General features: G+C 31.6%; 1 protein-coding gene across 2 annotated transcripts in view; it reads left to right on the top strand.

Annotated features, from left to right (window-relative positions):
* The window catches only part of LOC129954130 (organic cation transporter-like protein), an 81527-nt gene extending 54869 nt beyond the window's left edge, over positions 1–26658 (top strand). For both annotated transcript variants that reach the window (XM_056067828.1, XM_056067829.1), the window contains exons 2-6: positions 16153–17096; positions 17339–17493; positions 17574–17742; positions 25298–25758; positions 25825–26658. In XM_056067828.1, the coding sequence (XP_055923803.1) occupies positions 16153–17096; positions 17339–17493; positions 17574–17742; positions 25298–25758; positions 25825–26306 (2211 nt within the window). In that variant the 3' untranslated portion in view covers positions 26307–26658. The remainder of the gene's footprint in view (positions 1–16152; positions 17097–17338; positions 17494–17573; positions 17743–25297; positions 25759–25824) is intronic.
* Positions 26659–27762: the final 1104 nt, after the last annotated feature.

Raw genomic sequence — 27762 nt, forward strand, 5'->3', positions numbered from 1 at the left:
TCCACTCCTTTTCTTAATGTTACACATAGCATTTGGATTTTTATGGACATCTAGTGGTAACTTAAAAGCAGAATGTGCTGTTCGACCACCATCTAACAAAGTAGCAGCTATGCCTGATGATGAAATTGCTAATGCAATTTTCTTTTGTGACCGTACTTTCGCAAGGATCAACGATATCAAAAATGTTTTACCCGTTCCACCTGGTGCATCCAAGAAAAAGAAACCACTTTGTTTAGCATCAACAGCAATGATTGTCATCTTCTAAAAGTTGCAACTCACGACATGCATCTTGATACGTACTGAACACCATTAACTTTTCGTAAAAATTGGAAAGAGATTGGTCCAGGAACATTAACCAACAACAAACGCAAAAAGAAGCATTCACGTTGTTTTGGATGACTGTATAAAGTCGCCCCAGTGTCTTAGCTTTAAATATACCTGCTATAGAAGGATGTGGTTCTCTTTTTTTTACGTAGCTCCCATTTTTTAGTTGACATGTTCCATGTAAAATAGCATGGAATATCGGTATACAATAATGTTCTTGCGAATTGGCCAAAGGCATCAGTTTTTTGACAAAGTGAGAAAAATCCAGTTAACGTCGTTTTTGGTGGTTCAAATTCTCTTTGAAAAACATTCTCTTCAGTGAAATATACACGTTGACCATTTTCAAGATGCACTGCAAGATGTTGGATAGATGGTTCTCTGTGGTGTACGGGAAAACTAAGTATACGCCAGATAGCTTCGTTGCTGCTAATGTATCTGCCCATTTGGTATCGTGCTATTTCGTCATTTTCAGCTATGTTTTGTACTCCAAACTTGGCTAAATCACTGCCCTTATTGACGTACTTGCAAATGTACTTAATGCATTTAATTGAACTACAAAGCTAAACATTAATATGAGCCTTGTATGTTTTTGAGAGCAGTGGTGAGGACGGTTCCACCCATTGATTGTCGAATTTGACGTTAGAATTTGACGTTCTTATTATAAATGTGTGACCACCGTTGTCGTCGTTTCTACGGCGATACAACGGATAACCACCGAAATCAGTAATAGTATCATTCGTGAATTTCTTAGGAATTTTTTTTTTACATTTCCCATTTTCCATGCATGGCGATGTCATATTAAAAGCACCACACGGCCCGTGAATGATGTGACTTGTTACAATGTCAAATAATTCTTGATCAATTGATGAATCTGAAATTTCGGCTGAAATAATTTGATCAATTTCTTCTGGACGAATTTTAACATCGAGCCAAATTAAAATGTGAGCATGAGGTAAGCCTCGCTTTTGCCACTCAATTGAAACAACCAACAACACGTTTTGCCAAAGACTGAATATTTTACAATAAAATCAATTAAGGATTTTAATTTTTGTTTAAACACTCGTGCAGTAATTTTGTGACGATGTATCGACCCAAGTAAATGTTATAAACAAATGTGGACGCACGTAATGACGGACATAAGTCATCGCGTCCTGAATGTATTCTTGCATGTTTTGTGGACTACCGATGTAGCTTGAAGGTAAAATAACTTCACTGCCGATTTCATTGGTGTTTATGTTTCCATCGATGTTTCCAACAACAGCATCTTGTAAGTGGATGTATTCCTCTGATCGTAATTTAGCTTGGTTAAACCGAATAAATCGCAAACGTTCGCTTTCAGTCTTAACAAACATATCTACAACGTATTGATGATATAACTGACGATATCGAAGAATATAATTGTCCTGATTATGTCTAATCATTAATCGATGCGCGTAGTAATTCATTGAACTAACTTTTTTACTTAATTCATTACCATTGATTGGATCACACTGTTTGATATTGATGTGATATTCATCTTGTCTTTGCCAGAATATCAATATGGGTACTGGAGTGCGTCGTACAAACGGTAAATATCTGAAATTCTACTCACTGTATTATCTCGGTGTGTAATTTCAATAGATCTGTTGTCAACTGGATCAATGACCATAATAATAGCAACTTCATCTACGGTTGGCGCATTGAATCTGCGAGCGTGCTCTCCTGAGGTACTTTTGTCAGCTTTGATGACAATTTGATAATTGTCATTTTTCAATTGTGATGATACTCTTTTAAATAGTTGAACCAGATGATTACGGTTCCCTAAAAATATTTCCAACAATACTACAATTGCTCTCTCTTCTGCGTGTTCAATAAAATTATATTGGCATCGAGTTGTCACACGTTCCTCAAAACTGTCAATGAAGTAGATTTGGAGAAATTTTGGATCTTCATTTGGCATTGGCATCAATGATCCAATTTTATGGTACACTTGGCCTTGAATTTTAAATGTTGTTTCAAAATTACGACCATCAGATGAGAGATCGCAAATTTTAGATGCTCCAAATGATGTCATTTGAAAACAAGAATAAAACTTTCGTGTCTTACGCAATAATAATTTTGATTCATTTGAAATGCCAGAAAGTAGTGATTTCAATTGTTCAGGTGATGGAGTAGGAAGTAATGGCAATACAACTTTTCCGGATGCACACAACATGTCAGGTGTTTTATTGCAAAATTTTAACGCTTGGCAATACTTACATATTTTGTCCATCTCACCGATGGTAACTTTGGGATCAGCTGAGTTTTATTTCAAAGTCAAAATATATTTCAGAAAACATAATGATCATATATAATTAGAACAGTAGATTTTATATTAAGTATTTTTCAATTGCAACATATATGTAAACAATTTAGACCATTACTCGAAATATAAACTATCCTATATCTTAAGTTAGACCAAATTACACATAAAATGCCAACTTTCATCGAAATCTGTTGACTTGGTGATGAGTTCACTGGAAACATACATAATGACACTGGATTTTTATATATTAATGCAACATATATAAAATTTAGACCATTAATCGAAATATAAACTATCCTATATCTTAAGTTAGACCAAATTACACATAAAATGCCAACTTTCACCGAAATCGGTTGACTTGGTGAAGAGTTCACTGGGAACATACATATGACAATGGATTGTTGGGCCTATGCAATTCTTTCGGGCTTCGGGTCCAAAACGGTACCAGTGAGGGAGACAACGAAGGTGAATTTACATTTTTTGGGAAACAGGGTAGCTCTGTTACAGATTATAGCTTGGAAAGAGGTGAATGGAGCTTAGAACTTATGCCCAAATTTCAATGGAGGCCTCAAATTACAGAACAACACTGAATTCGCTTCTACTGTCCGAGGAAAATTATATGTGTTTGAGCAAAATTAAATGTTTCATAAAGGAGGTGCACAAGGTGCCAACAAATGCTTAGAAAAAAAGAAATTTAAAGAACCTTGGTTAGATTCAATTTGCTTGACATAATGAGTTTAGACGCAGTAACGAATGCTATGCAAAAAACCAATATATTGAACACAATCAAATTTATAAAGCACTTTGTAGGAAAAAAGAGTGAACTATTATGAAATCATTTCAATGAACTGCTCATCCCAGCAATGTTGGACCCAGTTATGTTCTACCATGCTCAACCTTATATTCATGACGAGATTTCAGACAGTGCTTACGAACTGATTAAGAACCTGACAAACATATATAATCAAATTTTTGAAACTGGAATCATCCCTCAGCAGTTTAAAGATGCATCGATTTTTCCGATACACAAAAAAGGCAACATCGAAGATCCAGCCAACTATAGAGGAATCTCGTTTTTGGACACTTCGTATAAAATCTTTACTGGGATTTTATTAAAGCGACTGAACACGTGGATAGACTCGAATAATCTATTATGTAAGTCTCAAGCCGGATTCTGGTCGGGTTACTCGACCATCGATCATATATTCGTTCTAAGGAGCATTGCTGATTCTTTTTTGGAAAAAAATAAAAAGCTGTACACATTTTTTGTGGATCTTAAAGCTGCATTTGTCTCAGTTGATCGAAACACATTGATGTTCAAGTTGTTTGGATCCGGAATGGCGTTAAAGTTTTGGAAGAATTATTCAGAACTTGTAAGCAGACACGAGAGCAGCGGTATGGAATGGAAAGCAGGTATCTGAATGGTTTCAGACGCAGCCGGGGGTAAGACAGGGCTGTGCTCTCAGTCCCAGCTTATATATAGCACTATTTATAAATGAGATCACTGACGCATTAACAGGAGGTGTTAGATGTGCTGGAGAGGTCATTAAAGCCTTACTCTTCGCAGATGATATAGTCTTTCTCGCAAACTCATAGCAATCCTTACAGCTTATGATAAATCGACTTTAGAAATACTTTAGACGATGGAGCTTGGTAGTGAATCTGAACAAGTCGAATGTGATGGTTATCAAGAAAGGTGGAGGAAGGTTAAGCTCAAGTGAACAATGGTACTTCAACAATGAGAACATAGAAAGAGTGAAAGAATACAAATACTTAGGAGTATATTTTACCCAAAACTTAAGTATGGAAAAACAATGCAACGAAAAACTTCTTAAGGCTAAAACCGCGATTAACGTGGCATGGAAGAATGTTTCAACAACAAAAACATTGCGCATAGCAGTAAATATAAAGTTTTCGAAGACGTATCAAAATCAGAAGCAGCTTTACAAGCGGTACAAAGCAAACCAGGATGTGTTCAAGAGTGGATTGGGATTTTTAGAAAAGTGTTCACAGAACAGACATCCAGCTCACTTCATCGGATGATCTATAGCAGGCTGAATTATAATCTTAATGAAAGAAACTACTTCCAGGACATAAATACTGTAGAGCAAATCTCCAACATGTTTCGGCTAAGAGGTGAACTGCTTAACATAAATTACGTATTTGCAAAATGGCTGAACAAGAGAATATGTTTTATATTGTCGGAAGTCCTGAGAGAAACTGGAAGAAATGTACTTGGTAGAGACTTTTTATCACAACGAAACTTTAGCTCTCTTAAATGAAGTTGATGTGACTAAAATGCTTATAAATTGCAAAACAGCACTTATTTATAGAAGCAGAATTAAAGATGAAATTTTTTAGTTAACACAACTGTAACTTAATTATTTACAAAACTTTAATACAGTTAAAACTTTTCCAATCAGGCAGACGGCAAAACCATGCTTTAAAGATTGTTAATGAAACTGTACAATAATTGCAAGTATATAAAATCTATCTATCTATCTATCTAATAGCACTTCCTGAAAAAGATGGCAGAACAGTTTGTGCTGGGCGGATAAGGCTAGTTTCAATAACACATTAACTCTTGTTCAGTTTTTTCGTTTAATGATTTCTTATTGATTTTTTATCTTCCCACTTAAAATTAAATAATTTTACTTTCAATAAATAAAAAGAAATATATTATTTATTTATAAACACTTTATATATGACTTAAGGGGAATAATGCCGAATAACATTAGACAACAGTTTTTCTTATTTATAATCAAAATCTTCAAACAAACTAACAAAATTTACATATTATTATTTTACGAATTTTAGAGCTGACGAAATTTGACTACATTTTTACATCACTTTTCAGATTCAACCTCACCTTGTTTTTATTATAAAAAAAAAACTTTATTTAAAAAAAAATAAACATTCCCTGCTAACGAGAGGATAAAAACCGAATGCGTGTCTTTTCTTCTTCTTCAAGGAAGCTTTTATAAAACCTCGTTAGATATTTATTTTCAATATTAAAGTGGAGTATCGTAAAAGTTAAAGCAAACTCAAATAAAAATATAACCAGTTTTAATTCTTTTGTTCTTCTTACACGAATCTACAATTTGTAAAACGTTTTAAAATTACTGATATGACTAAATGATACAAAACCGTTGCTTGATGTATTTTAATTTTTGTGACTTTATTTTTAAATAAGTATTTTATATTTTAGTTTTTGTGTGTGCATTGAACTTTTATCGCAAGTCAGTTGTTAAGAATTCGAATTCATTTCGTCATCACCATCATCATCATCATCACAACAAACCGGTGAAGTACATCGAAAATATTTTTAAATATCACCCTTTTGAACGTCATCCATAAAATCGTTTTACAGCCGCTCGCCGTATAATTGGAGCCGGTCGAAAAAAAAAAATGAGTTAAAAGTGATTTCAAAAATTTGTCCAACTTCTTTTGTGAGAAAAAAGGACAGTCTTAAGGGAGCAGTCGACAAAATAAGTGAATTTGTTATTTGATAAGTTTAACTTCCGGGATAAAATTTAGTTTGTACAACAACAAAACAAGCCGGATGTGTTTATTTTACAAATAAATAAGTGACCTAGAGCACATAGTGCAGAAGAGAGGTACGTTGTCGTTCCAGTTTTGTTTTCTCAAATATTTTTGAAAATGTTATCGCCATTTAAAAAGAAATCAAAAGTTGTCAGCCTTTAAACGTCCTGAAGCCTTGACAAGATTTGATTGTCATGAATTTTTTTTAGTTCACTTTCCTTCGTATGCAAATACAAATGTATTTGATAATTCATATTGAACTTAATTTCAGTTATGAAGATTTGTGGATTAAAATGTGAAATTGAATTGGTGGTAGATAAATTAGATGATTTTTATTTAAAATCTTTCTAAAGTAAGCACAAAATAAACGTACCAGACATTAAACTTTTAGTATTTTGTAATTATTTAAAGAGTTTTTATTTAATCAAAAGAAAACATTTAATATTATTCAAACAATAATATATTTTATGTGTGCAATTTTTGAAAGCATGTTTATTTATGTGTTTTTGTAACATTTATAAATTAGTATGTTAATTTTTGTTTTCATACATTTTCTTAGGAACGTGGCAATTTCTCAGCAAGCATGAGAACTTTTTTCGCAAGGTCAATTTATGTAGACATGTGAAAAAAAAAAACAAAGTTTATATGCAAATTTTTCTTGAGATTATTTTTTCTGCATGCAAAACAACTCCTTTCCATGTCTAGCTTTTGCAGTAATTTTTGTATATTGTTGTTCTCATTAAATTTGTGTTGCGTTTTGAATAAATGGAACTTGACTATATCACATGAACTTGATCATAAAAAAAGTATAATTCCACAAACTGTGTCACTTAGAATGTTGGAAAGGCTAAAGAAAACAATATTTTCTATAAAATGAAATTACGTTGAATCCAATGTTTTAATTTTCAAATATTTATGAAAAGATATTTAAGTAGAAAATCAATTTTAAGCAAGTTTTATTAATGTTTTTTTGTAGGTTTTTATTTTTTGTAAAAAAAACTGTCGATTACATTTTTCTTAAAATTTAAGCAGATTTCAAAAACATTATTCTTCGTTCAATTAAATTGATTTATTAAAAAAAAAGGTTGGTAAGAAATTTTGGGTTAACCGAAGTTTTTTAAAAAATTGTTATGATAAAAGAAACCACCCACTCAATTTTTTTGAGAATACATACTTTCTGCATTAATATCTGTATAGCAAAATTTTGTTGAATTCAATATCTCTAGTGGTTCTTGAGCTATGGAAGCGAAAAAGCTTTCTAAACGTACAGACCTACGAAAATTTTCAATTTAACAAATCAGACCGATTAAATTAACTTCCTATAGGAGGTTAAAAATAAACTAGGTGTCGCAAAAGCTCATAGAGAACCAGGCCCTTTTAACTTAAAATCTCAACTATTCCTGTGTGCGAGTAATGTCAGGGATGGGGGAATGGGGAGACCTACAATTTTGTATGTCAAATAGAAACGGATAATTTGAAAAAGCACTTTTCATGACAAGTATTACTCTTGAAGAAAGAGGCAGTGCACAATTTCATTATTGAACATTATTTTCGAGCACAACTTTTATCTCCCCAAATAACATTTAAATTAATTTTTCTAACAAAAAACATCCTGCATCAAGCTCTTGGTTTTCATGATCAATGTAAAATTTTGACGAAAGTCCTAATTTTGTAAGGATTTCTAGTTAAATCTCAAGATCTTTTCATGTTGATCAAAACGAATCTTAAACTATTAATCTTTTATTCCAGTGCTATTTATGTTTAAAGGCAGCAAGTACTAGTTATGTGAAACCCGTTTTTCATAACGATGCTTGATTAAAGACAAATTAAACAATTTTTAATTTAACAACAAAATTCAGAACATGGCCATTTAGTTCAATATTAGAATAAATATGATTTTTGAACGCTAGATTTAAAACCACAATGTTATTAAAAAGGTTTATACTCTAATTAACATTTTTTACTTCTTGCGACTAAATCCGCAACAATTATTCATCAAAGTTGAATCATTTTAAAAATTATGAAGTAAAGCGGGCCTATGATGAATCCTAATGGTAACCCATTTATGTATTAAAAACAATTAAGAAGACTCATCATCTACTAGTGTCCTTTTTTAGACAAGTTCGAAATTAATTAAACGAATGTAATATCGTTATACGATTAAGTTGTATGTAATATTTTATTTGTAAAAAATAATAGAGTTCATTTTAATTTAAAAAAACACATTTCTCGACAAAAATAAGTTAAGGCACAAGTACCTATTATTCTGGGAAATCCTAATCTCTTGGTATACACAAGGTTTTCAATCAAGAACCGCAATAATACTATTTCAAATCTAAAGCGAAATTCTCGATCATCATCCAGCTCTTCGAAGGGATTTGCTAGGGACGTAAACATTGTACAGTTCTGCAAAAACCGAGTCATCAAATATTTTGAAATTTTCGTCTTTCGAAAATATTTTTTCAATTAAAAACAGAACTATTGAAGGTCACAAATTATAAGAAATATCCAAATCAATTTTTTCGAGTAAAACTAGCGAGCAATTTTGTCCAGGACAATGAAAGATGTCATATCGAGTAAGTTTATTTCTAAAAGTTAAAGTCACGAGTGATTTTGACTTTAAAAAAAATGTTGAGAGAAAATAAGATGTTTAAAGTTAGCTAAATCATCAATTATTCTATTTTAAATTAAGAAAATATTTTCGGAAGATGAAAATTTCAAAAAAATTTGAGAACTCGGCTTTTTACATTACATTTACATTTTTTTCAAGATACTTTTGTCGTAAATCATCTCTAATCAGTATGTGTCAGTATTCAAAGAAAATGGTCCCAATTAAAGAACAACATTTTGCGTATAGTAAAATAAGTTTGATTTTAATATCTGTTTTGGTTTCCGAAATATTTTACTCGAATGTTATGCCTAAAACTAACATTGTATCAAGTTATTAGAACATTGAACATTTTCGAAAACTTTTGCAATGATGGTTTATACGATAAATGTGTGTTAGATGTTACTTTTATCGGCGGCTTACCTTGGTTTAAAAATGAATTCTGTAAAATCCCAATGAATGTTTTTATTCCTCATAAAAATAATGCAGATTGGATTTTTATAAGAAATTTACTTTATGTTAACAACTATATTTTGCATAATATGAAATGATTTTGATATCAAGTTATTAAAGTCAAAAATCACTTCTTACCTTAATTTTGTGTTGTGTTTCTGTAGATTTGTGCCTTTTATAAAAAAAATGTAATTGTTTTTTTTTAACTTCCCATAGGAAGTTATTGTAATGGGTCCGATTTGTCAAATTGAAAATTTTGACATTTCTTGACGTTTCAAGGTCCCTAGAGTCGAAATAAAAGATTTTTAGAAAGATGTCTGTGCGTGCGTGTGTACGTACGTTTGTATGTCCGTACGTCCGTACGTTCGCGACATTTTTTTCGTCCTCCATAGCTCAAGAACCAGAAGAGATATTGACTTCAAATAAATTTTGTTATACAGATAATAAGGCAGAAAGATGCAGAAAGAGCTCTCAAGCAAATTGCGTGAGTGTTTTTTTTACCATAGCAGTTTGAAAAAAAGATGAACATTTTGGTTAACCCTAAATATCTTACGAACTAAAAACGCTAGAGACTTGAATTAAATTTTATATAATATATTGTAACGCGATATTAAAGAAATATATTTTTTGAAAAAATCCATTTAACGGTTTTTTTTATAAATCAAAAAAACTGAAAAAAAAAAAATTGTCACCTCCAAAATTTTACGACTGAAATATGATTTCATCTCTAAAACAATTTTGGGCAACGAAATATAATATTTTTAACATCCAAAAAAATTTTGAGAAAAATCTAATTGACAGTTTTTTTTATAAAAAAAAATAAAAATCTAAAAAAACCATTACTCAAAGTTCGTAAAAATTGAATATCGATTCAAATATCTTTTCAAAAACTTGAAATTTAGGCTTCAAGGTTATTTTATCTTATAAGAAATATTGTTTTCAACATTCTGAAAAATGTTGAGAAAAATCGAAATGACAGTTTTTTTACAAAAAATAAAAACCTAAAAAAAAATGTATAAAAGTTGGTAAAAATTGATTTTCGACTCAAATATCTTTTCAAAAATTGTAGATATTGGCTTGAATTTACTTTTATCTTTCAAAAAATCTTGCTGTCAACATTCAGTTAAAGTTTAAAAAAAAATCGAATTGACAGTTTTTTTACAAACAATTAAAAACCGAAAAAAATTAACAAAAGTTGGTAAAAAATGATTTTCGACTCAAATATCTTTTAAAAACTTTGAGATAATAGCTTCTAACTAATTTTTTCTTATAAGAAATATTGTTTTCAACATTAGAACAGTTTTTGAGAAAAATCGAATTGACAGTTTTTTAACAAAAAATAAAACCCTAAAAAAATAATACTAAAACTTGGTAAAAATTTACTTTCGGCTCAAATAGCTTTTCAAAAATTAAAAATATTGGCTTCAACCTTATTTAATTTCACAGAAAATATTGTTTTCAATATTCAATAATTTTTATATAAAAATCAAACAGTCCGTTTTTTCATAAAAAATAAAATCTACAAAAAATAGTACGCAAATTTGTAAAAATTGGTACGAGTACATATAGACAAACTTTTAAGCAAGACAAATCGACAGACCGGATGGGAAGTTATCAGTGTGGGTCGCATGCCAGCCTCTTTTTTTTAAGTTTTACCAAATGTTGAAAATCATGTTTTGTTAATAGCTTAATAACTTGAGAGTTATAAGTCACTAAGCCCTGGTTCTCTACGGACTGTTACGCCACCTAAATTTAACGGGCTTATTTGTAGGAATTCCCAACTGAAGACTGCACCACTTCATCTAATGCTCCTCAAAGATTATTTAGATGTCATTTGAATTTAGGAAATTGCTAAAAGTTAAAGTAGCCATCCGTGAATTTTACGTTTAGCAAAATGTTAAGAGCTAGTAAGGTGTTAAAATCATTCAAAATTAGCTGAAGTAAGTTGCTTAAAATGGATTTTACAATTTTTTAAATCGTTTAAAACTTTTCGTCAATATCTTTAATTGTTTTAGATTAATTTTTTTTTTAAACTACTACATTAATTTTGTAACAAGCTAACGAGATATGAAAAACCTTATTCTTCGAAGAATAACTTTATTTCTTCAGGTAGTATCGTTTCGTGTTTTCAAAATATTTGAGGTGACAAATATTTTCTTTTGGTATTTTGGATATACAAAACCGTTTGCTGACTTTTTTTTTCAATTTTTGACAATTTCATGTCACAATGTATATTATAAAATTGAAATTATTGCTTTGAGAGATATTAAGTGTCAACTAATTTTTCCAAATTTTATTTTAAGTTGCTATACTAACAAAAATTACCCTCTCATTTTGTTTAAAGTCTTTTCTGCATCTATCTTTGAAAGTTGAAGAAATGTCCCCAACGAAAAAATATATCCCAAACGAACGTACACACAAACATCTTTCCAAACACCTTTAATTTACATTCTAGGGACTTTGAAACGTCGAGAAATGTTAAAATTTTCAATTGGACAAATGGACCAGATTACAATAACTTCACATGAGAAGTTAAACAAGAATTGTTTATTATGCATAATGCTGTGCTATATCCTGCTGCCTCTAATATCAATTCATTTAAAATTCTTATCATTCTTAAAGAGTCTTGAATTAATTTTGTTTGATAGTGCAATCTTACTTTACTCTGCTCAAGATATTTTCCGATAAACTGCTTGAAATAAAAAAATCATAAAAAAGTTAAGTGACCTGCTGAACCTTTTTTGACACATTATTTGCGATATTGTCTATTCCCAAATGGCCACAATAAAATAGCTATTTCTTAACTTGTAATATAATGTACAAACGTACATACATACATACATTTATAATGTATATACATATATGCATATACATATATTCTAGACAAAGGTATATCCAAATAAACTTTATAACCTTACTACTTTGTTTGGAAAGCTATGATTTAGACATTATTAATAAAACTGTCTCAATTGGGTTCTTTTTTTTCCTAATTTTTTTTTGTTGTTTGTTATATGAAATAACTTTATTGAATCTATTACAATTTTATTGGCTGCGGTTTTATTGTGTTATAACAAATAATAGATAATACCTTCAATATATTTATACGGTCTTTTTCTAAGGAACTTAGCTTTAAGGTATCAATTTATATAATATCTATGCTCTATCTTACTTTACCTCAGAAAACTTTTTCACATTTGTATCGCTGACAAAAGGAACAATAATAAAGCAAAGAAGAAAATTGTCTAGAACAAAAATATGAATATAAAATAATACCTGACACGTGTCATAAAACATAAAATAATAATAATAGCTTCTATAATCTCTACCCTCATTTAGTTGAATGAATTGCATTTTTTTTATGGTTTTTAAAAGAAAAATTAGTAGATTTTTGAAACTATTCTCTGAAATCTAGGTCTTTCTTAAATGTTAGTAACAATTACAAAAGATAAAAATAATTCCTGATATGATGGAGCCTTTGTAATCTAAAAAAGAAGATAATTCAAGGAGTTTTCTTAGACGTGGTATTTATAAAAAGAATTCAAAAGCATATAATTTAATGTTATGGCCAAGAATTTAGCTTAATTGGGGCATTGAGAACAGTAGTGGCGTAACCCATATTTTTCAATTTTGCGTTTATTACACTTACATGACCAAAATTTAATTTTCTTTCTATGCAGAAGTGGCGTAGCTCATATTTGTTCATAAACCTACACAAAATTGTTGAAACATTTCTTCTGCGCGCAATTTTTCGTAGGACAGAAATGGCGTAACCCGCTTACGCCACTTCTGCATTATGAATTTTTTTTTATATTAATCAATTCCAAACACATACGCCATTACTGCACCAAAATTTTACTGTAAGCTAAATCAAACATGAACTGCATATTCAAAATGGCATTGGATATGATGCGACAAAGGCAAAGGAATCTAATCTAGGTATCCATGTCATGATAAGTAACAAAGCTTACTTGTAAATTTGGGATAAGTCGGTTGCATCAAGAGGTCCCCAAGAAATTGGCAGCTGCTTATTGCAAATTTCATTATGTACACAGACCAGTGTGGTGGGCAAAATAGGAATATTAAGATGTCCGTTTTGTGTCAATATATTTTTTAGCATAATGACCAACTTGTAAATGAAATTTATCTCAAATTTCAAGACTTTGGTCTTATCGAAAAACAAAAGAAGTATTTAAATGACATTTTTGGCCCTATGGACTGGTATAAGGTTATAGTAGCGGCAAGAAAGAATGATCCATTAAAAATTATGGATAGATCTGTGATGTTTTCGACGAAAAAATTGGAAACAAATATAACAAATCCAAAGATTAATGTTAATAAAGGGAAAGTGGCATGGCTTAAGATTCAATGGCTTCAATTTTTGAAAGAGACCACCTTCAATATTTCTTACAAGTACAACAATAACGCAGACGTTCTTTTTGAAACTGTGATATTAAAAAAAGAACATCTGCATTAATCACAGATCTCGAATTACTGTTTCCAAAAGGAAATCCCGTAAGTGAAGCGAAAAAGAAAGATTTACTCGACTTACTAAATTTTATCCCCCCGAGTTACGAGGACTTTTATTAGAACTTGAGAAGTGTTTCTACAGACAGGGACGTTGGCTTAATTGAATATATACATAGATGAGGATGAAGAGTGATGGTTTCATAGTAGTCTTTACTCATAACTTGTAACTATTTTGTACTTAGAAAGTCATAATAGACAAAAAATTAATAACTTGTATTTTTAATTATTGGCGTAATCAACTTACGTTTTTTAAATTATTTCTGCATCCTGAAAGCAGAAGTGGAGTAAGCCACATAAAATCCAGTAAATCACAAATTTACAGACAAGATTAGGATCTAAAATAGAAGATATTTCACCAGATATGACATAGCTGAAGTTTATTAGCCATTATTTTAAATAGGAAACCAATAATAAACAAATGTTTTTCTTTATTTTCTTTAACCGTGATTTTTTGTCAATTATTGCAATTTGGGGTTACGCCACTTCTGCTCTCAATGCTTCAATTATAAAGATACTTAAGGGTTTTCCATAATGGTTTAAAAAAAGATTTCGGGCAACGTCCTAAATATTCTATTTCAATTTGTCAATCGTCTCGGGCTTATCTGCGTAGGCAAGGTACTTGACAAAAACCCAAAACAAAAATAGTCATGCGGTGTTAAACCGTATTATCTTGAAGACCACGTGACAGGCCACGGATGGATAATGCGCCCACCAAATGCTTCCTTCAATAAATTGATTGCTTCGTTGGCGTCGCGTGAATTAAACAATTATTTTTGTAATACGCACCCATTCCAAAAAAAAAAGCTAATAAATTTGATCTCAAAAATTAAAGTATTGCAATATTTTATTCAAAATTAAATAATAACATTAAATTGGCTCTAATAAATATATCCCTATAATTACTTAACTGAATAGATTGAGAAACTTCATTGAATTGCCTTATAGGCCTCCCAATTAGCTCATTATTACCATAGCTCGTTCTGTGAAAAGTTTCAAACAGACATTTTCTGCAACGCACCGGCTATTGACTTATATTTGTATAATTAAAAGAAAAATTGGACAATGTACATGATAAGATAAAATATCCCTCACAAGCACTATGCCATGAATATCTATTCTTGATTGAAGAGGGATTGAAGACCACTTCATCTTTTTAAACTGGGGCCTCACCCAACAAACTTCTCCATCTAGTTCGGTCCCTAGCTAGATTTATCCTGTTTCGCACTCCAAGTGGGTTGAGGAAATTTGTACGTGTGCGAATCACCTGATCCACGGTCTTCCTCTAATGCGCTGTCCTGTGGGTGTGGATTCGAAGACTTTCCGGGTCGGAGCATTGGTTTTCATTCGCTCTACGTGACCCAGCCATCCTAATCGTTGGACTTTTACTCTTCTGGCTAAATCCACGTTGCTGTGCAGCTCTTCGTTCCATCTTCACCTCCACTCCCCTTCTATGCATAAGGGACCGTAGATCACACGAATAACTTTTCCCTCGAAACGACCCAAGGTGCTTTCATCCGCTTTTGTAATAGTCCATACTTCTGCACCGTACAGCAAGACGGGGATGATGAGGGTCTTATATATTGGCACTTTGGCCCTCGAGAGAGGTGTGAAATCGTCATCGTAAAGAAGACATTGAGAATCACTGTGGTTATATCATTTATTAAAGTATTAAAGAGAAGAGGACCCCAATGACTGCCTTGAGGGACACCTGAGCTGCATTGTTTTATTTATTATAACTTTTTGTGATCTTTCCATTAGATTAGATTAGAGCCAATCAAGAAGAATAGAATGGAAACCTTAGAGTTTAAGTTTGTATAATAAAGTGGAATGATCCACTGAATCAAATGCTTTACACCATCAAAATGTACGGCATCTAATTGATTCTTACCTTGAAGCAAATTTAACACATAATTTGATAAAATAGCAAAATTATTTGTTGTAGAACGACCGGAAACAAATCAATATTGTATATCAAAAATATAATCTCAGGTTATGAATTTCAGTTTTATTTTTCCCATGCTAGGTATAATTTTGGGCTTTATAGACCGGAGTCCTGAGTATATTTCCTCTTAAACAAAGATATTTCACATGAAAATTATAATCCGCTTGTTGTGAGGCTATGATGTGAGCCTAAGTCGCAATTAAATTATCATGCCAATTGTATTTTAAGCGTTTTCAAGGGACAGAAATGAATAAGTTTTTTGGCTCTTTATAGAGTAATAAGAAAAAATTATATGGGTTTCATTAGCGATTGTACTATGTTAAGTAAGTAATTCAATGCTTATCCACGTTTTTACCGTGCTCACCATTTAATACGTACATAGGTTTTTCACTTACTTGAACGAATTAAAATAATGCTTGAAAACCATTTGATTTAATTTTGTCTAAAATTATTTTTTTTAATTACTTGCAGGCGGAGTCACCACTTCTGCGGAATCAAGACAAAACTGAATCATTGCCCACCTCCGTAACAAACATATCAACGCCACTTCTCGCTCCCATAGCGATACCTGAATCGTTGTCTTCATCTCCCGCGAATGTGAGAAACGAAGCACGAATTCTTAATATTAACAACAACAACAATAACAATAATTCATCAAGTCGAAATATAAACTATAACAATAATTGCAGAAGAAGAAGTTCAACATCATCAGTTACCCGATTAGATTCCTCCGACGGTACTAATACCACCGCCACAGCCGCTATTTATGACGCTACATCAACTACACAATCCCTAAACAATACACCCACTCACAAACAAAACCCCTACCCAGTGGATTCTTTTGCGCTTATCGAAGGAAAACCACCTAAAGTTGTTACTAAAATGCAATCAAAAGTCGATGCTGTTGGGAAGATAACAGGCGAATGGGGCAAATGGCAACTACGAACGGTTCTACTGATCTTCCTTTGTAAAATACCCTCATCATGGTTTATGGCATGTATCATCTTCACAGCTCCAGCACCACGTCATGGTGAATTCTATTGTAAGCCACCAGATTCCTTAAGTCCGCGAAACCACACAAAATGGATTAAAGTGTCACATCCGACTTTAGAAGAAGTTGAAGATCATGAGTTTAATATAGACTTTTGTAATGTTTATCAAGATGCCTTGGATCATGCTCATCAATACTATCATTATCAACATCCAGATATGGAACCTAGATTATGGGATGAGCCTTCATCGAAGAACGCTACCGTTATTCCTTGCAAAGCCTTCGAGCATAAATCCGACTATCCGTCATTGATAACACAGTTCGATTTAGTATGCTCACGTGATATTTTGGTTGCTGTCACGCAATTCTTCCATTTGTTTGGCGTTCTAACGGGTGGCTTATTGGCCACCCATTTACTTAAGTAGTAAGTTCAATATCTTAACCTATAATATTACGTTAAAATAAAAAGGCCTTGCACCAGGAATAAGTTATACGTTCTCACACTATAAAATTTAGCAATACTGGCTTCATGGGGATCCTGATTGGTTTCAAAATCTTCCAGAATCCCTATGTTATAGCTTGTTATCTATTTCATATCGCTTAAAACTTTCCAATTAATTATAATTTATATATTTAGTCTAAATTTGTATTTGTTTTTTCTTATAGCTTTAGTCCTCGAAATGTAATGCTCTTCGGAATGATTACACAAATTATTTGTGGTAATTTAACAGGTCACGTTTCTTCTTATGAATTACATGTGTTCTTTCGCTGCCTTTCAGCTGTTTGCTGTTGTCAAATGTATACCGCTGGTGCTATGATTTGTAAGTATTTCTACAATATACATAAGCCGTATTTTAATTAAACCCACATTCATTCTTTTCTTTTGTTTGCATATATAAAGTCATGGACATTACTGCTGGGACGTATCGAACTGTAGTTTGTACACTTTTTGAGCAATTTTGGTCGGTCGGAGTTATAATGCTGCCAGGGGTTGCTAGCTTTTCAAAAAGCTGGACATATCTCTATATGGCGATATCATGGCCAACTGTCATATTAATTTATTTATGGAGGTAATTTGCAATTCAATTTTTACAATGCTTTTAATATTTGGAGAAAATTTTTGTTTGTTTTTGGTTTCCTTTAAAAACCCCATTATTGTCCTACAAACAAAGCAATACGTATTTAAGGGACAATGATTAATATCGCCTTTAAATTTGTCTTTCATATTAGATTTTTAAAATATGCCCCTTTAAAAATTCTATAAAACCAAATAAGGAGTTTTTAAGGCTAAGTTGACACTTAAAATATCTGTAAACAATAAATTCTATGATGATTTTTGAAAGTACTAATACCTATTACTCTTTTAGATACAATTCAAATCGTTACCTATCGGAAATCACCTAAAGAATTTCTTTTTTAAGAAAGAAGGGTAATTGCGCATTTATTTGTGTTCTAATTTCACACAATTCCAATGACAGATTTCTGTCAGTAAACATTTTAACGTTAGATTTCAATCAGGAAATTTTGTTCAATGACAGAAATGCGTGTATATACGTGTTTTTCAGATTTTAAATAGCTATATCTCAAAAACTTGACGTGGTCCCCTTAGGTTAAACAGCATTTTTTTATACCGGCAAATACACTTGTTAGGTCTGGAAAATCAATTAGCTATTAAAAGTTGATTCCATAAATTGTTGTTTTTGGTATTTTTTCTTAAAAGTTAACCTATTGAATAATGACATTATCGAACATCCTTGAACTTTTCTTGGGAACCCCGACATTTTTTAAAGTTCCATATATCCAAATTTTTTTTTGGGTAGTACCCGTGGCATGATGGTTAGTGCGTTGGACTGTCATGGAAGGGCTCTTGGGTTCAATCCCTGCCTGTGCCACCTTAATTTAAAAAAAAAAATTATAATAATTTTCGCGGGTACTGCCTCTTGCGAGGAATTGACAAATCCTTCAAGAGTAATTCTTGTCATGAAAAAGCGCTTTCTCAAATAAGCCGTTCGGATTCGGCATATAAACTGTAGGTCCCCTCCATTCCTTGCAATATTACTCTTACACAGGAATGGTTGAGAGTTGTAAGTCACTAGGCCCTGGTTCACAACGGACTGTTGCGCCACCCAATTTATTTATTTTATATATACAAATTCTGGGCCATAATTATGCCCCAGACACTTATTTTAAATATTTTGATAAGTGTTTTCTATGAATCTCTTTCTTAAAAATAACAACCACCCTTTAACTTTGAATTTTTTCGCTGATGACAGTACCCTCAGCTTTTCATATTCGTTTTAGATTTTTATCTTTGTCCTTCAAATGGGGGCTACCAACGGCATCGAATGATAAGCTAATTAAACTCCAATGTGACAGCATTGTTCGTGTAGAATTTAATGCTTCAAAAATTGTATGCTGTCCACTGTCCTAAAAACGAAACCATCCCATTTACATCTAGGACAGCTATACTCAACCTGCGGCCCTCGATCTTATAAAAATTGGCACGCAGCGTGATTTAGTAAAAATTCTTAAAATATCAAATGACTGCAAAACACGTGAGAAAAATATATCCTTTTGAGTTTTCAAAATGGAAGCAACACTAGAACGTACATCAGTGGAAAAGTGGGCATCGTGTGTTTTCAAAAAAATATTCTAGATGTCACTCCTTTCAACGCCATGAAAAGTTTTCACAACTAAATAAAAAATAGATGTCACTGAGTATTCCTTATTTTTCCTGCCATTGCGAAATTGAATTGGAATCATTTTATTCAAATTTTAAATGGAAAATTCATAAACACAGCAGTCCAGGCATAATTAGTCAAGGAAACAATTTTGCCTACATTGTGAATTTCAGTTAGTGCGGTTGAAGTGAATTTTTGTAAATAAAGAATAATGGCACGAATTTCTTCGAAACTTAAACGAAATATATTTGATGAAAATACATACATAGATCATTTCAAGAGGAATGGGAAACAGAATATTGTGTTGTGCCAAGCAAAAACAACGCGGCTAGCTGTTTAATATGCCGTGAAAAAGTTATTTTAAAAAAGTATAATATTGGTCGTCATTTTAACACAAAACACAAATCTTTCAACGAAACTTATCCTCCTTAACACAATTAAGAAGTGAGAAATTAACTTTTTTTAAATATCATTACAACAGCAACAAAATGTGATGTCCGTGGCTTTATCTCAAGACTCTGTGGTAGCTAAGGCATCTTACGAAATTTGATATAGATACTCTTGGTAAACACATGAAACCGTTCACCCATGCAGAAATTGTCAAAGAATGTTTCGTAAGTGCTGCTGTTTGATAAATTGAGTAACAAAAAACAAACATTGTCTGAAAATTTAATAGAAAACTTAAGGAACTGTATGTTTTTAAGCAGAATTTAATTTAGAATTTTTCAAATTCCTTCCGATGAAAGGTCAGACCCAGGGAATATCTTGATACAATTTCAAATTTTCTGGAGCAGAATGACATTGATAATCGTGGGTGTATGTACAGATGGATCTGAAAATGGATTTATAATCTTGCTTAAATAAAAGTATAATTGGCAAATTTAATTACATTTCATTCCATTACTCATCAAGAAAACTTGGCAGCACTGATTATCAATTTAAAAATCGATGCTGCGATGAAGATTGTAATTGATATTGTGAATTATTTTTGAGCGAGAGAATTAATAATTAAACCCAGAAAATTTAAAAGGGTTTTGGAAGAATTGGTAAGTGAGTATGGTGACGTTCTTTTGCATACTTCTGTGCAATGGTTTTGGAAAGGTTTTTTTCCTTGCGCCACGAAATAATCCTCTTCTTATAACAAAATAAAAAAGTTTACTCGGAACTGCAAGATGATCCATGGTGGAGTCTTTTACAGTGTTTATGAGATAACACAGGAAAACTAAATAGCGTCAATCGAAATTTACAAGGACAAAATAACATAATTTCATAGATGGCAAGTAAAATATTTGCTTTTGAAGAAAAGCTTAAACAGCTACACAATTTTTCAACAATGCTCAACAATATTGAATTACTTAACAGCGCTGTCAAAAGAATTTGAAAAAAGGTTTCATGATATCAGAAAAATAAAAAAATGCTTAACGCTTGTAGAAAACCCATGGCATCTGGAAACAACGACTATTTCGCAAACGGCTTCTGTTTTAAATCAAGATCAGGCAAGAGCCAAATTTTTTTGATGAGTTCATCGATTTTAAAAACGATTTAAATCTTGAAGCTCTGTTTAAGGAAAAAAGGGGAATACTAAGAATTTTAGAGCATCATCCCCCAAAAATATTCAATCGTCAAAAGAACTTGACAGATTCTGCTGACATTATTTGGATCTATACATTTACTTGCGAATCTTCGTTTCCCAGAATTAAATATGCAAATAATATTAACTGACAAAAACTTACGGACTCCCACCTAGATGATGTCATTAGGTTGGCATGCAGCAACAAGCCAAATCTAAATAAAGTTTTGAAAATGTGTTCTCAATTTCAAAAATCACATCAAAATATTTTCAATAAATAAATAAATACATAATGTATGTATGTATGCACATCTAGGAGAATGTAAAGCACTCAGTTCTAGGTATGTGCATCACAAACAACTTTTTGTGGAGGGATAACATTTTCGACATCGTCAAAATTGCTATATTTATGTTTTCTTTCAAGAAGTTTGTTACCCCTTTTAATGTGGCTATAATTTACAAAGCTTTTATTCATCCAAAATTCGAGTATAATTCTCATATTAGGCTGCTACCCCAATAACTTAGTTAATTCTTTTGAAAAGATTCGAAAAAAGAGCCATTAAAATGACAGTTAATGATTATAATTCTGAGACATTTTCTTGTTTTGAACACCGCGGCAAGGTTTTATGCCTATCATTGTTTCATCGACATTTGCACCAACAATGCTCTAGTGAAAAAGGAATTTGTATTAGATAGATAGATAGACAGATAAATTCTTTATTTTTTTTTTTCTTATTAAAGTTTAAAAAAAAATTCTTACTTAAGAATAAGGACTTGGCAATTCTACCCTCTGCCTGATTTGACATTTCATAATAAAAGAAAAATATTAAAAGTAAAATAATTGAACTAAATAATTAATTTATAATTTAAAAAATGTTGAAAATTAAAAAAAAAAACAACAATAATAATACAAAAATTTGGTTGGATTCGTATACTAAAATAATTTAGTTAAAAAATTGAAAAAACTTGATAAACAATCATTAACAATTTTGATATGATTTGAAACACAAAAAGATATTAATTTTCATACGATTTGAAACATAGAAAGTTTACAATTTTAAAGTGATTTCAATCACAAAATTAAATTTTTTTAAACAATAGTAGCCTGATAAGTAAACATTAACAATTTTGGTATGATTTGAAACCCAAAAATAATAACAATTTTAATATGATTTGAAACATAAAATAGATCAATTTTAAAGTGATTTGAAACACAAAATTAAAAGGTTTTAAATAATGGTAACCGGCCAATGATTAGATTTTGCGTTGGGAAACTGTTTCAGAAATGTAGGGCGTGCTTACATAAATCAACAGGATGGACAATCCCAGCGAACCATTTAATATCTCCTGAAGTCTGCTTACAGTGAGATGACTTTCATTTAAATGCAATCGACGAATTTCCTGTAATATCGGGCATACCGCAATAAAATAATGTATACCTTCTATTTCTCTTCTGTTACATAAATTACAAATTTGTGGAAGATCAGCTCGATTAAGATTAAGATTTAAAATTTCAACGCGTCCTATAAAATATAACTTATAGCTTCGGTCGATAATTCATTATTGAAATAGTTAGCTTCTGATGGTAATTGGTGATTGAGGTTCCTATAGGTGATCCTGGAGGATGTTGACGATGCTTTAGAGAGATGCTGATTGTAATATCTTTCATCAATTTTAGCAGTAAAATTTGCAAACATAGAGCTCCATTCATCTACATTTGACTCAAATAAAGTTAAGTTAGCTTCATATGAGAAAGCTAACTGACTCCATTCTTTGAAAGGGGTGTCATTAGATTGCAGTAGTCTTAGCAAGATGGTTTTATAAAGACTTCTTTCATCCCTCTTCATCACTCTTATTAAATAATCCGAGTTCATTTTGAGGTTTTAAGTAAATATTGGCGTTACGCCAGACTCCACGTTAATAGCATAATTTGGTGTTGAATTTGGTAGTGTAAGCAAGCGTTTGAAAAAATGTCTTTAAAATTGCTTCAAACTCCTCGAGAGCCAAGTATCCAAAAACTTGAGCACCGTAGCACATTCAAGTGTTGAAAGTTACTTAAAAGACCCGATATTTTGACGCAAAATCGATTTTTGGATTGGCAAACAATTTTGGCCATAATAAACTCAACGCAATTTTAGCTTCTTTGCTTTTTTGTTTGACATGCTTGGAAAAATTTAAACTATGCGCAAGCAAAACTTCAAGATAATTAAACTCTTGTACTACTTCAATACGTACATTATTGAGTGACCAATTTTTTTCCCGTAGCCTTCTTTTTTGACGCGCTTCAAAAATCATTATTTTCGTTTTGTTTGTGTTAACATGCAAGCCCCACCTTTCGCAAAAGGAGTTCAATCTACTTATTTGTAGCTGCAGAGTGAAAGGATTTTCAGCTAGTACAACCAACTCGTCCGTGTATAGCAAAACTTTCACTTGGATATCGGGAAAGAGTATTCCTCCTGGAAGTTCATCACAGATATCGTCGATAAACAAAACAAACATTATTGGGCTCAAAATGCAGCCTTGTGGAACAAGCGCTGTTGTTTCAAACCAATCCGAAAACTCTGATCCATTCTATATACAGGCGCTTGATGACTCCAAAAATTTAAAATTCATCATCAGGAATTTTCGGGAGATCCCTAGTAATGAGAGCTTGTACATTAAAGCCTGTCTGTTGACCTTATCAAGTGCTGCTTTGTAATCTACAATACAAGCATACAATTTTCAGTAGACTTCCTGGCCATGCTGGTAAGTGCAAAAGTATGATCCATCGTTGAAAAGCCCGACCGAACACCAGCTTAAAAAGTTGCTTAGACGATTAATGGTCTCGATCCACTTAGTGAGCCTTTCGTACAGAATTGAAGTCAGAATCTTCCTCATAGAGTTAAGAATAGAAATTCCTCTGTAGTTATCTGAATGATTTGAATCTCCTTTTTTGTAAATGGCAAAAATAACTGCTTTTTTGAAGTTTTTTGGCACATAAGTATCATTATATAACCTGTTAAAGTACTCCACAAGATAGTTTTTAAATTGATCAGTGCTGTTTTTGTAAAACTCAATAGGAATCCCGTCTATGCTTAGAGCTTTGTTATTCTTCGACTTACTCAAACTTGTTTCCAAATCAGTCCAAGATTTTGGACAATCTAATTCACTGACTGTAAAATTGGGAAGTGCGTAGGAGAAATAATGTTAAAGTGTTTTAAAATGAGCAGCAAGTGTCTCAGCTCCGAGAAAATTCACCATATTTCTATTACGTCCACCCTATTCTCGAACATTACTCCAAAATTCCTTTGAGTTCTTGCAGTTAGTGAGTTTTTTGGCAAGTTGTTAAGGTAGTCCGTTTTTTTCGTTGTACATTGTTGTTTGTATTCCTTGTTGACATATAGGTTAGTATTTTTGAAAATTAAAGCGTTTGTGGATCTTAACAATTTTAGATACATAAAAGATAATTTACGTAATCATTTGCAATCGCTATCGAACCATACGTTTCTAAGGTTAAACCGTGAGTTGGGGTTGTTTTAAGTTGTATTGCAATTCAACCGTAATAGCGTTAAGCCCAACTACGGAAATACTGTTCTTTCTTTAACCGCACTACACGAATGTGGAACGCTTTAACAGGCTCAATATTTCCCAATCATTACAATGTGCAGAGATTCAAAACTAATGTGCAGCGGCATCTCCTTTATAATCCTGTCCTTCCCTCCTAATTGCTCGCAATGTGTTTAATTATTAAAAGGGTATTCCTAACCTCTTTAGTGCGTGCTTTATATAAAAAAATGAATATATTATAAGTGGCTTCTAGCACCATCCTGTTGAAAGCACATGTCATCCAAGTCTATATTTTCCAATTCAAAAATAATGGTGATTGATGAACGAAATGTGGACTTTCAGCCGAATATTTTGCTTGAGATATTCAGCCAAAAATGTATTTTGTCACTGAAGATGATTTTGCGATGAAATTCATACTTTTGGCGCATGCTATCCATCTTAGAAACGTACGACGCTTGAAATGGTCCATCGGTTTCAAAACTTGAGTCAGATTAAGGTCTTCAAAGTGCCAAATTCTTAAAAACTTGAATGTACTGAATAAATTGACAATGACAGTTCGATGATAAGTAAAAATATACATTCACAAATTAAATTTAAAGTTGTAAAGTCTCTATTTAAAAACCCGATATGAATAAACCAAACCCTGAGCACTAGTGACTAAGTTTTAATGTAACTTTTGAACAAGTCTTTTTTATTCAAGTTCGGTCAAAACACTTGTTAATTATAGTCAACAATTGTCAATTAGGAAGCGTTAAACAGTTTACCGTGGCTTACGAGTCATAAGACGCAACAAAATTCAACAACTTATTTTTTAAAAATTTATTTCAGGTGGATTCCCGACTCTCCTCGTTGGATGATACAAAGAGGTCGCGTTCTAGAAGCTAAAACTATTCTACAAGATTGCATTGAAATGAATGGCACAAGATACTGTCTTCCACATGATATTGACCAGCAGCTACAACTCCAAGCCATCACAAGTATGGAACAAGACCCGCCATCGGGTTGGTGGTCCCTATGGAAAGGTCCCCATGCTATTCGCCATATGATCTGTGTCCATCTATGTTGGTCCTTATACATTGTAGTCTATTATGGCATGTTGCTCAACATACGTTCATTTAGTCGAGAACATCTGGAGATTAACACAATAATCGCAGGTTGTGCAGAAATATGTGGAACTTTTATTGGATTGTTCCTAATTTTAACAACAAGCAAAAAGTGGCAATGCACTGGTGCATTTAATATTATCGCTGGAATGATTGCCTTGTCAGCTTGGCTAATTCCTGATAGCAGTAAGTTTTCTTAAAAATTGTTTGAACGTTTTAGAACTTTGTTATTTCATATTTGTCTTCATTTAGTTAAAGGTAACCCTCGCATAGCCCTCTTAATGATGTCTGCTATGATATCCAAAGCTGCAATCTCGTGTACGCTCTCAATTCTCACAACATGCACAACCGAATTAGTCACTGAGGATAAAAAGAAGATCTGTGCTTTTTCGACAATAGTTTGGGCAAGAATATGGCTCTTAACTGCGCCATTTGTTGGAGCAACTGTTATTTTCGGGCAGCTTGTGCCACAAACGGCATTTGCCTCATTTACAATTATTGGTGGAGTTTTATCCACTCTTATTTCTAGTCCACGTACAATAAGCAAACAAAAGACAACACTTACATCGACGACAATAATAAATGACACAAAGTGTCATCAGTCGTCAAATATTAATAATAATAATAACAATAATAATAATAATCAAGCGTTTAGCAAAAAATCCAATCTACCTCCGGAACTAATACCTGGCATCTGGACGACGAAAAACCATGATGAACATCAACAAGTGTGATAAAAGTTCTTGATGTGTTTTTATATTTTATTTTTGTATCTTTAACTATTTTAATCCATAATCAATAGGTTTCAAAAACCTGTATGAACTATAAACTTTAAACAAAAACTCACTAAAGCATTGTACATTTTTCTACTCAATATTTACAAATGTATTTTATTTAAAAAAAATACGCACAAGCACTCTTACAAACATGTAGCTGCTTAAAAGAATCTTTTATGTAAATAAATAAGTTAATTTCAAAGCAATAAGCAAAAGTTTAAAGTTTTAAAATTGTGCTTATCCTGTTAAAAATAAAAACTTACCTATAATTTTAATAATTTATTTAAAAAAAAAACACAAACACACAAAAATTATTATACATATTTTAAAAGTTGTTAATTAATTTTTAAGAAGAAATATTTATTTAAAATAAAATAAAAACCTAATAACAAAAAACACAATGATATTTATACATTTTCAGACTCAATTAACAAAAGTAAAACAAAATCCATGAGTAGTATTCTATTTTTGCGCAAATATTTTACATTCGAGTAAATGATTCAATAAAGAAAAATGACTTAATATTATATAAATTAATATTTTTTAAATAAATAAATAAATAATAAAACAATACAAAATTTGAAGCGAAATACACTTCGGAGAGAACCAAGAATAAAAGACACTATATTTTAGCTTATATATTTTTTAATTATTCAATTCATTATAAAAATTATAAAACAAAAAATGTACATAAATAATAATGTATAATTCATTTTGAAAATTTTAAGCAAATAAATATAAAATAAATTATATAATATTTCAAGCAAATTTTTTAAAGGTACTAACCTCTATGAGAAAAAAAAACAAGGACGTAAGTTTATAAAACAAAATTGCTGTTCCTGTACTAAAAGGCAATTCGACTATGTACCTTAAAAATATAAGGAAGAAACAAATATGAATCTTATTTCATATGCAAAACAAAAGAATTGTATACATGTGTTGTCATTTAGAAGGAAAATTGTCAATTAAATTATGTATAGGTATTTAAGTGAAAAACATTTAAGTCCGATATAAAGAAAATAACAATAAACGAGCAATATTTTTGATAAATAAGGTATATCTTGATTAATTTTTACTTCTTGACGTTACAGAATTGATTTCTTTTATTTTCTAACTAGCTGACCCAACCGAACTCGCACGAGTTGACAAATCATAATTTCGCAAAAATAATATTTACGGGGTTATCCATTTGGGGTTTTAAAAGTAAACGTAAATAAAACACATACAATTTTCTTTTATGATAATTCATTTTTATTATAAAGGTTGAACGTTGACCTTATGTAAGAATAGATTCTTTTCAGGTAATTTAAGACCACTTTTTGATACATATTGGGTGGTATCTCAGCCATAACTTGACGAAAGTTGGTTTTTAAGTACTCAAAAGTTAAAAGGTTTATCTGCATAGACACGGTCT

This window comes from Eupeodes corollae, chromosome 1 (assembly GCF_945859685.1).
Source record: "Eupeodes corollae chromosome 1, idEupCoro1.1, whole genome shotgun sequence".
In the NCBI taxonomy this organism is placed as follows: domain Eukaryota; kingdom Metazoa; phylum Arthropoda; class Insecta; order Diptera; family Syrphidae; genus Eupeodes; species Eupeodes corollae.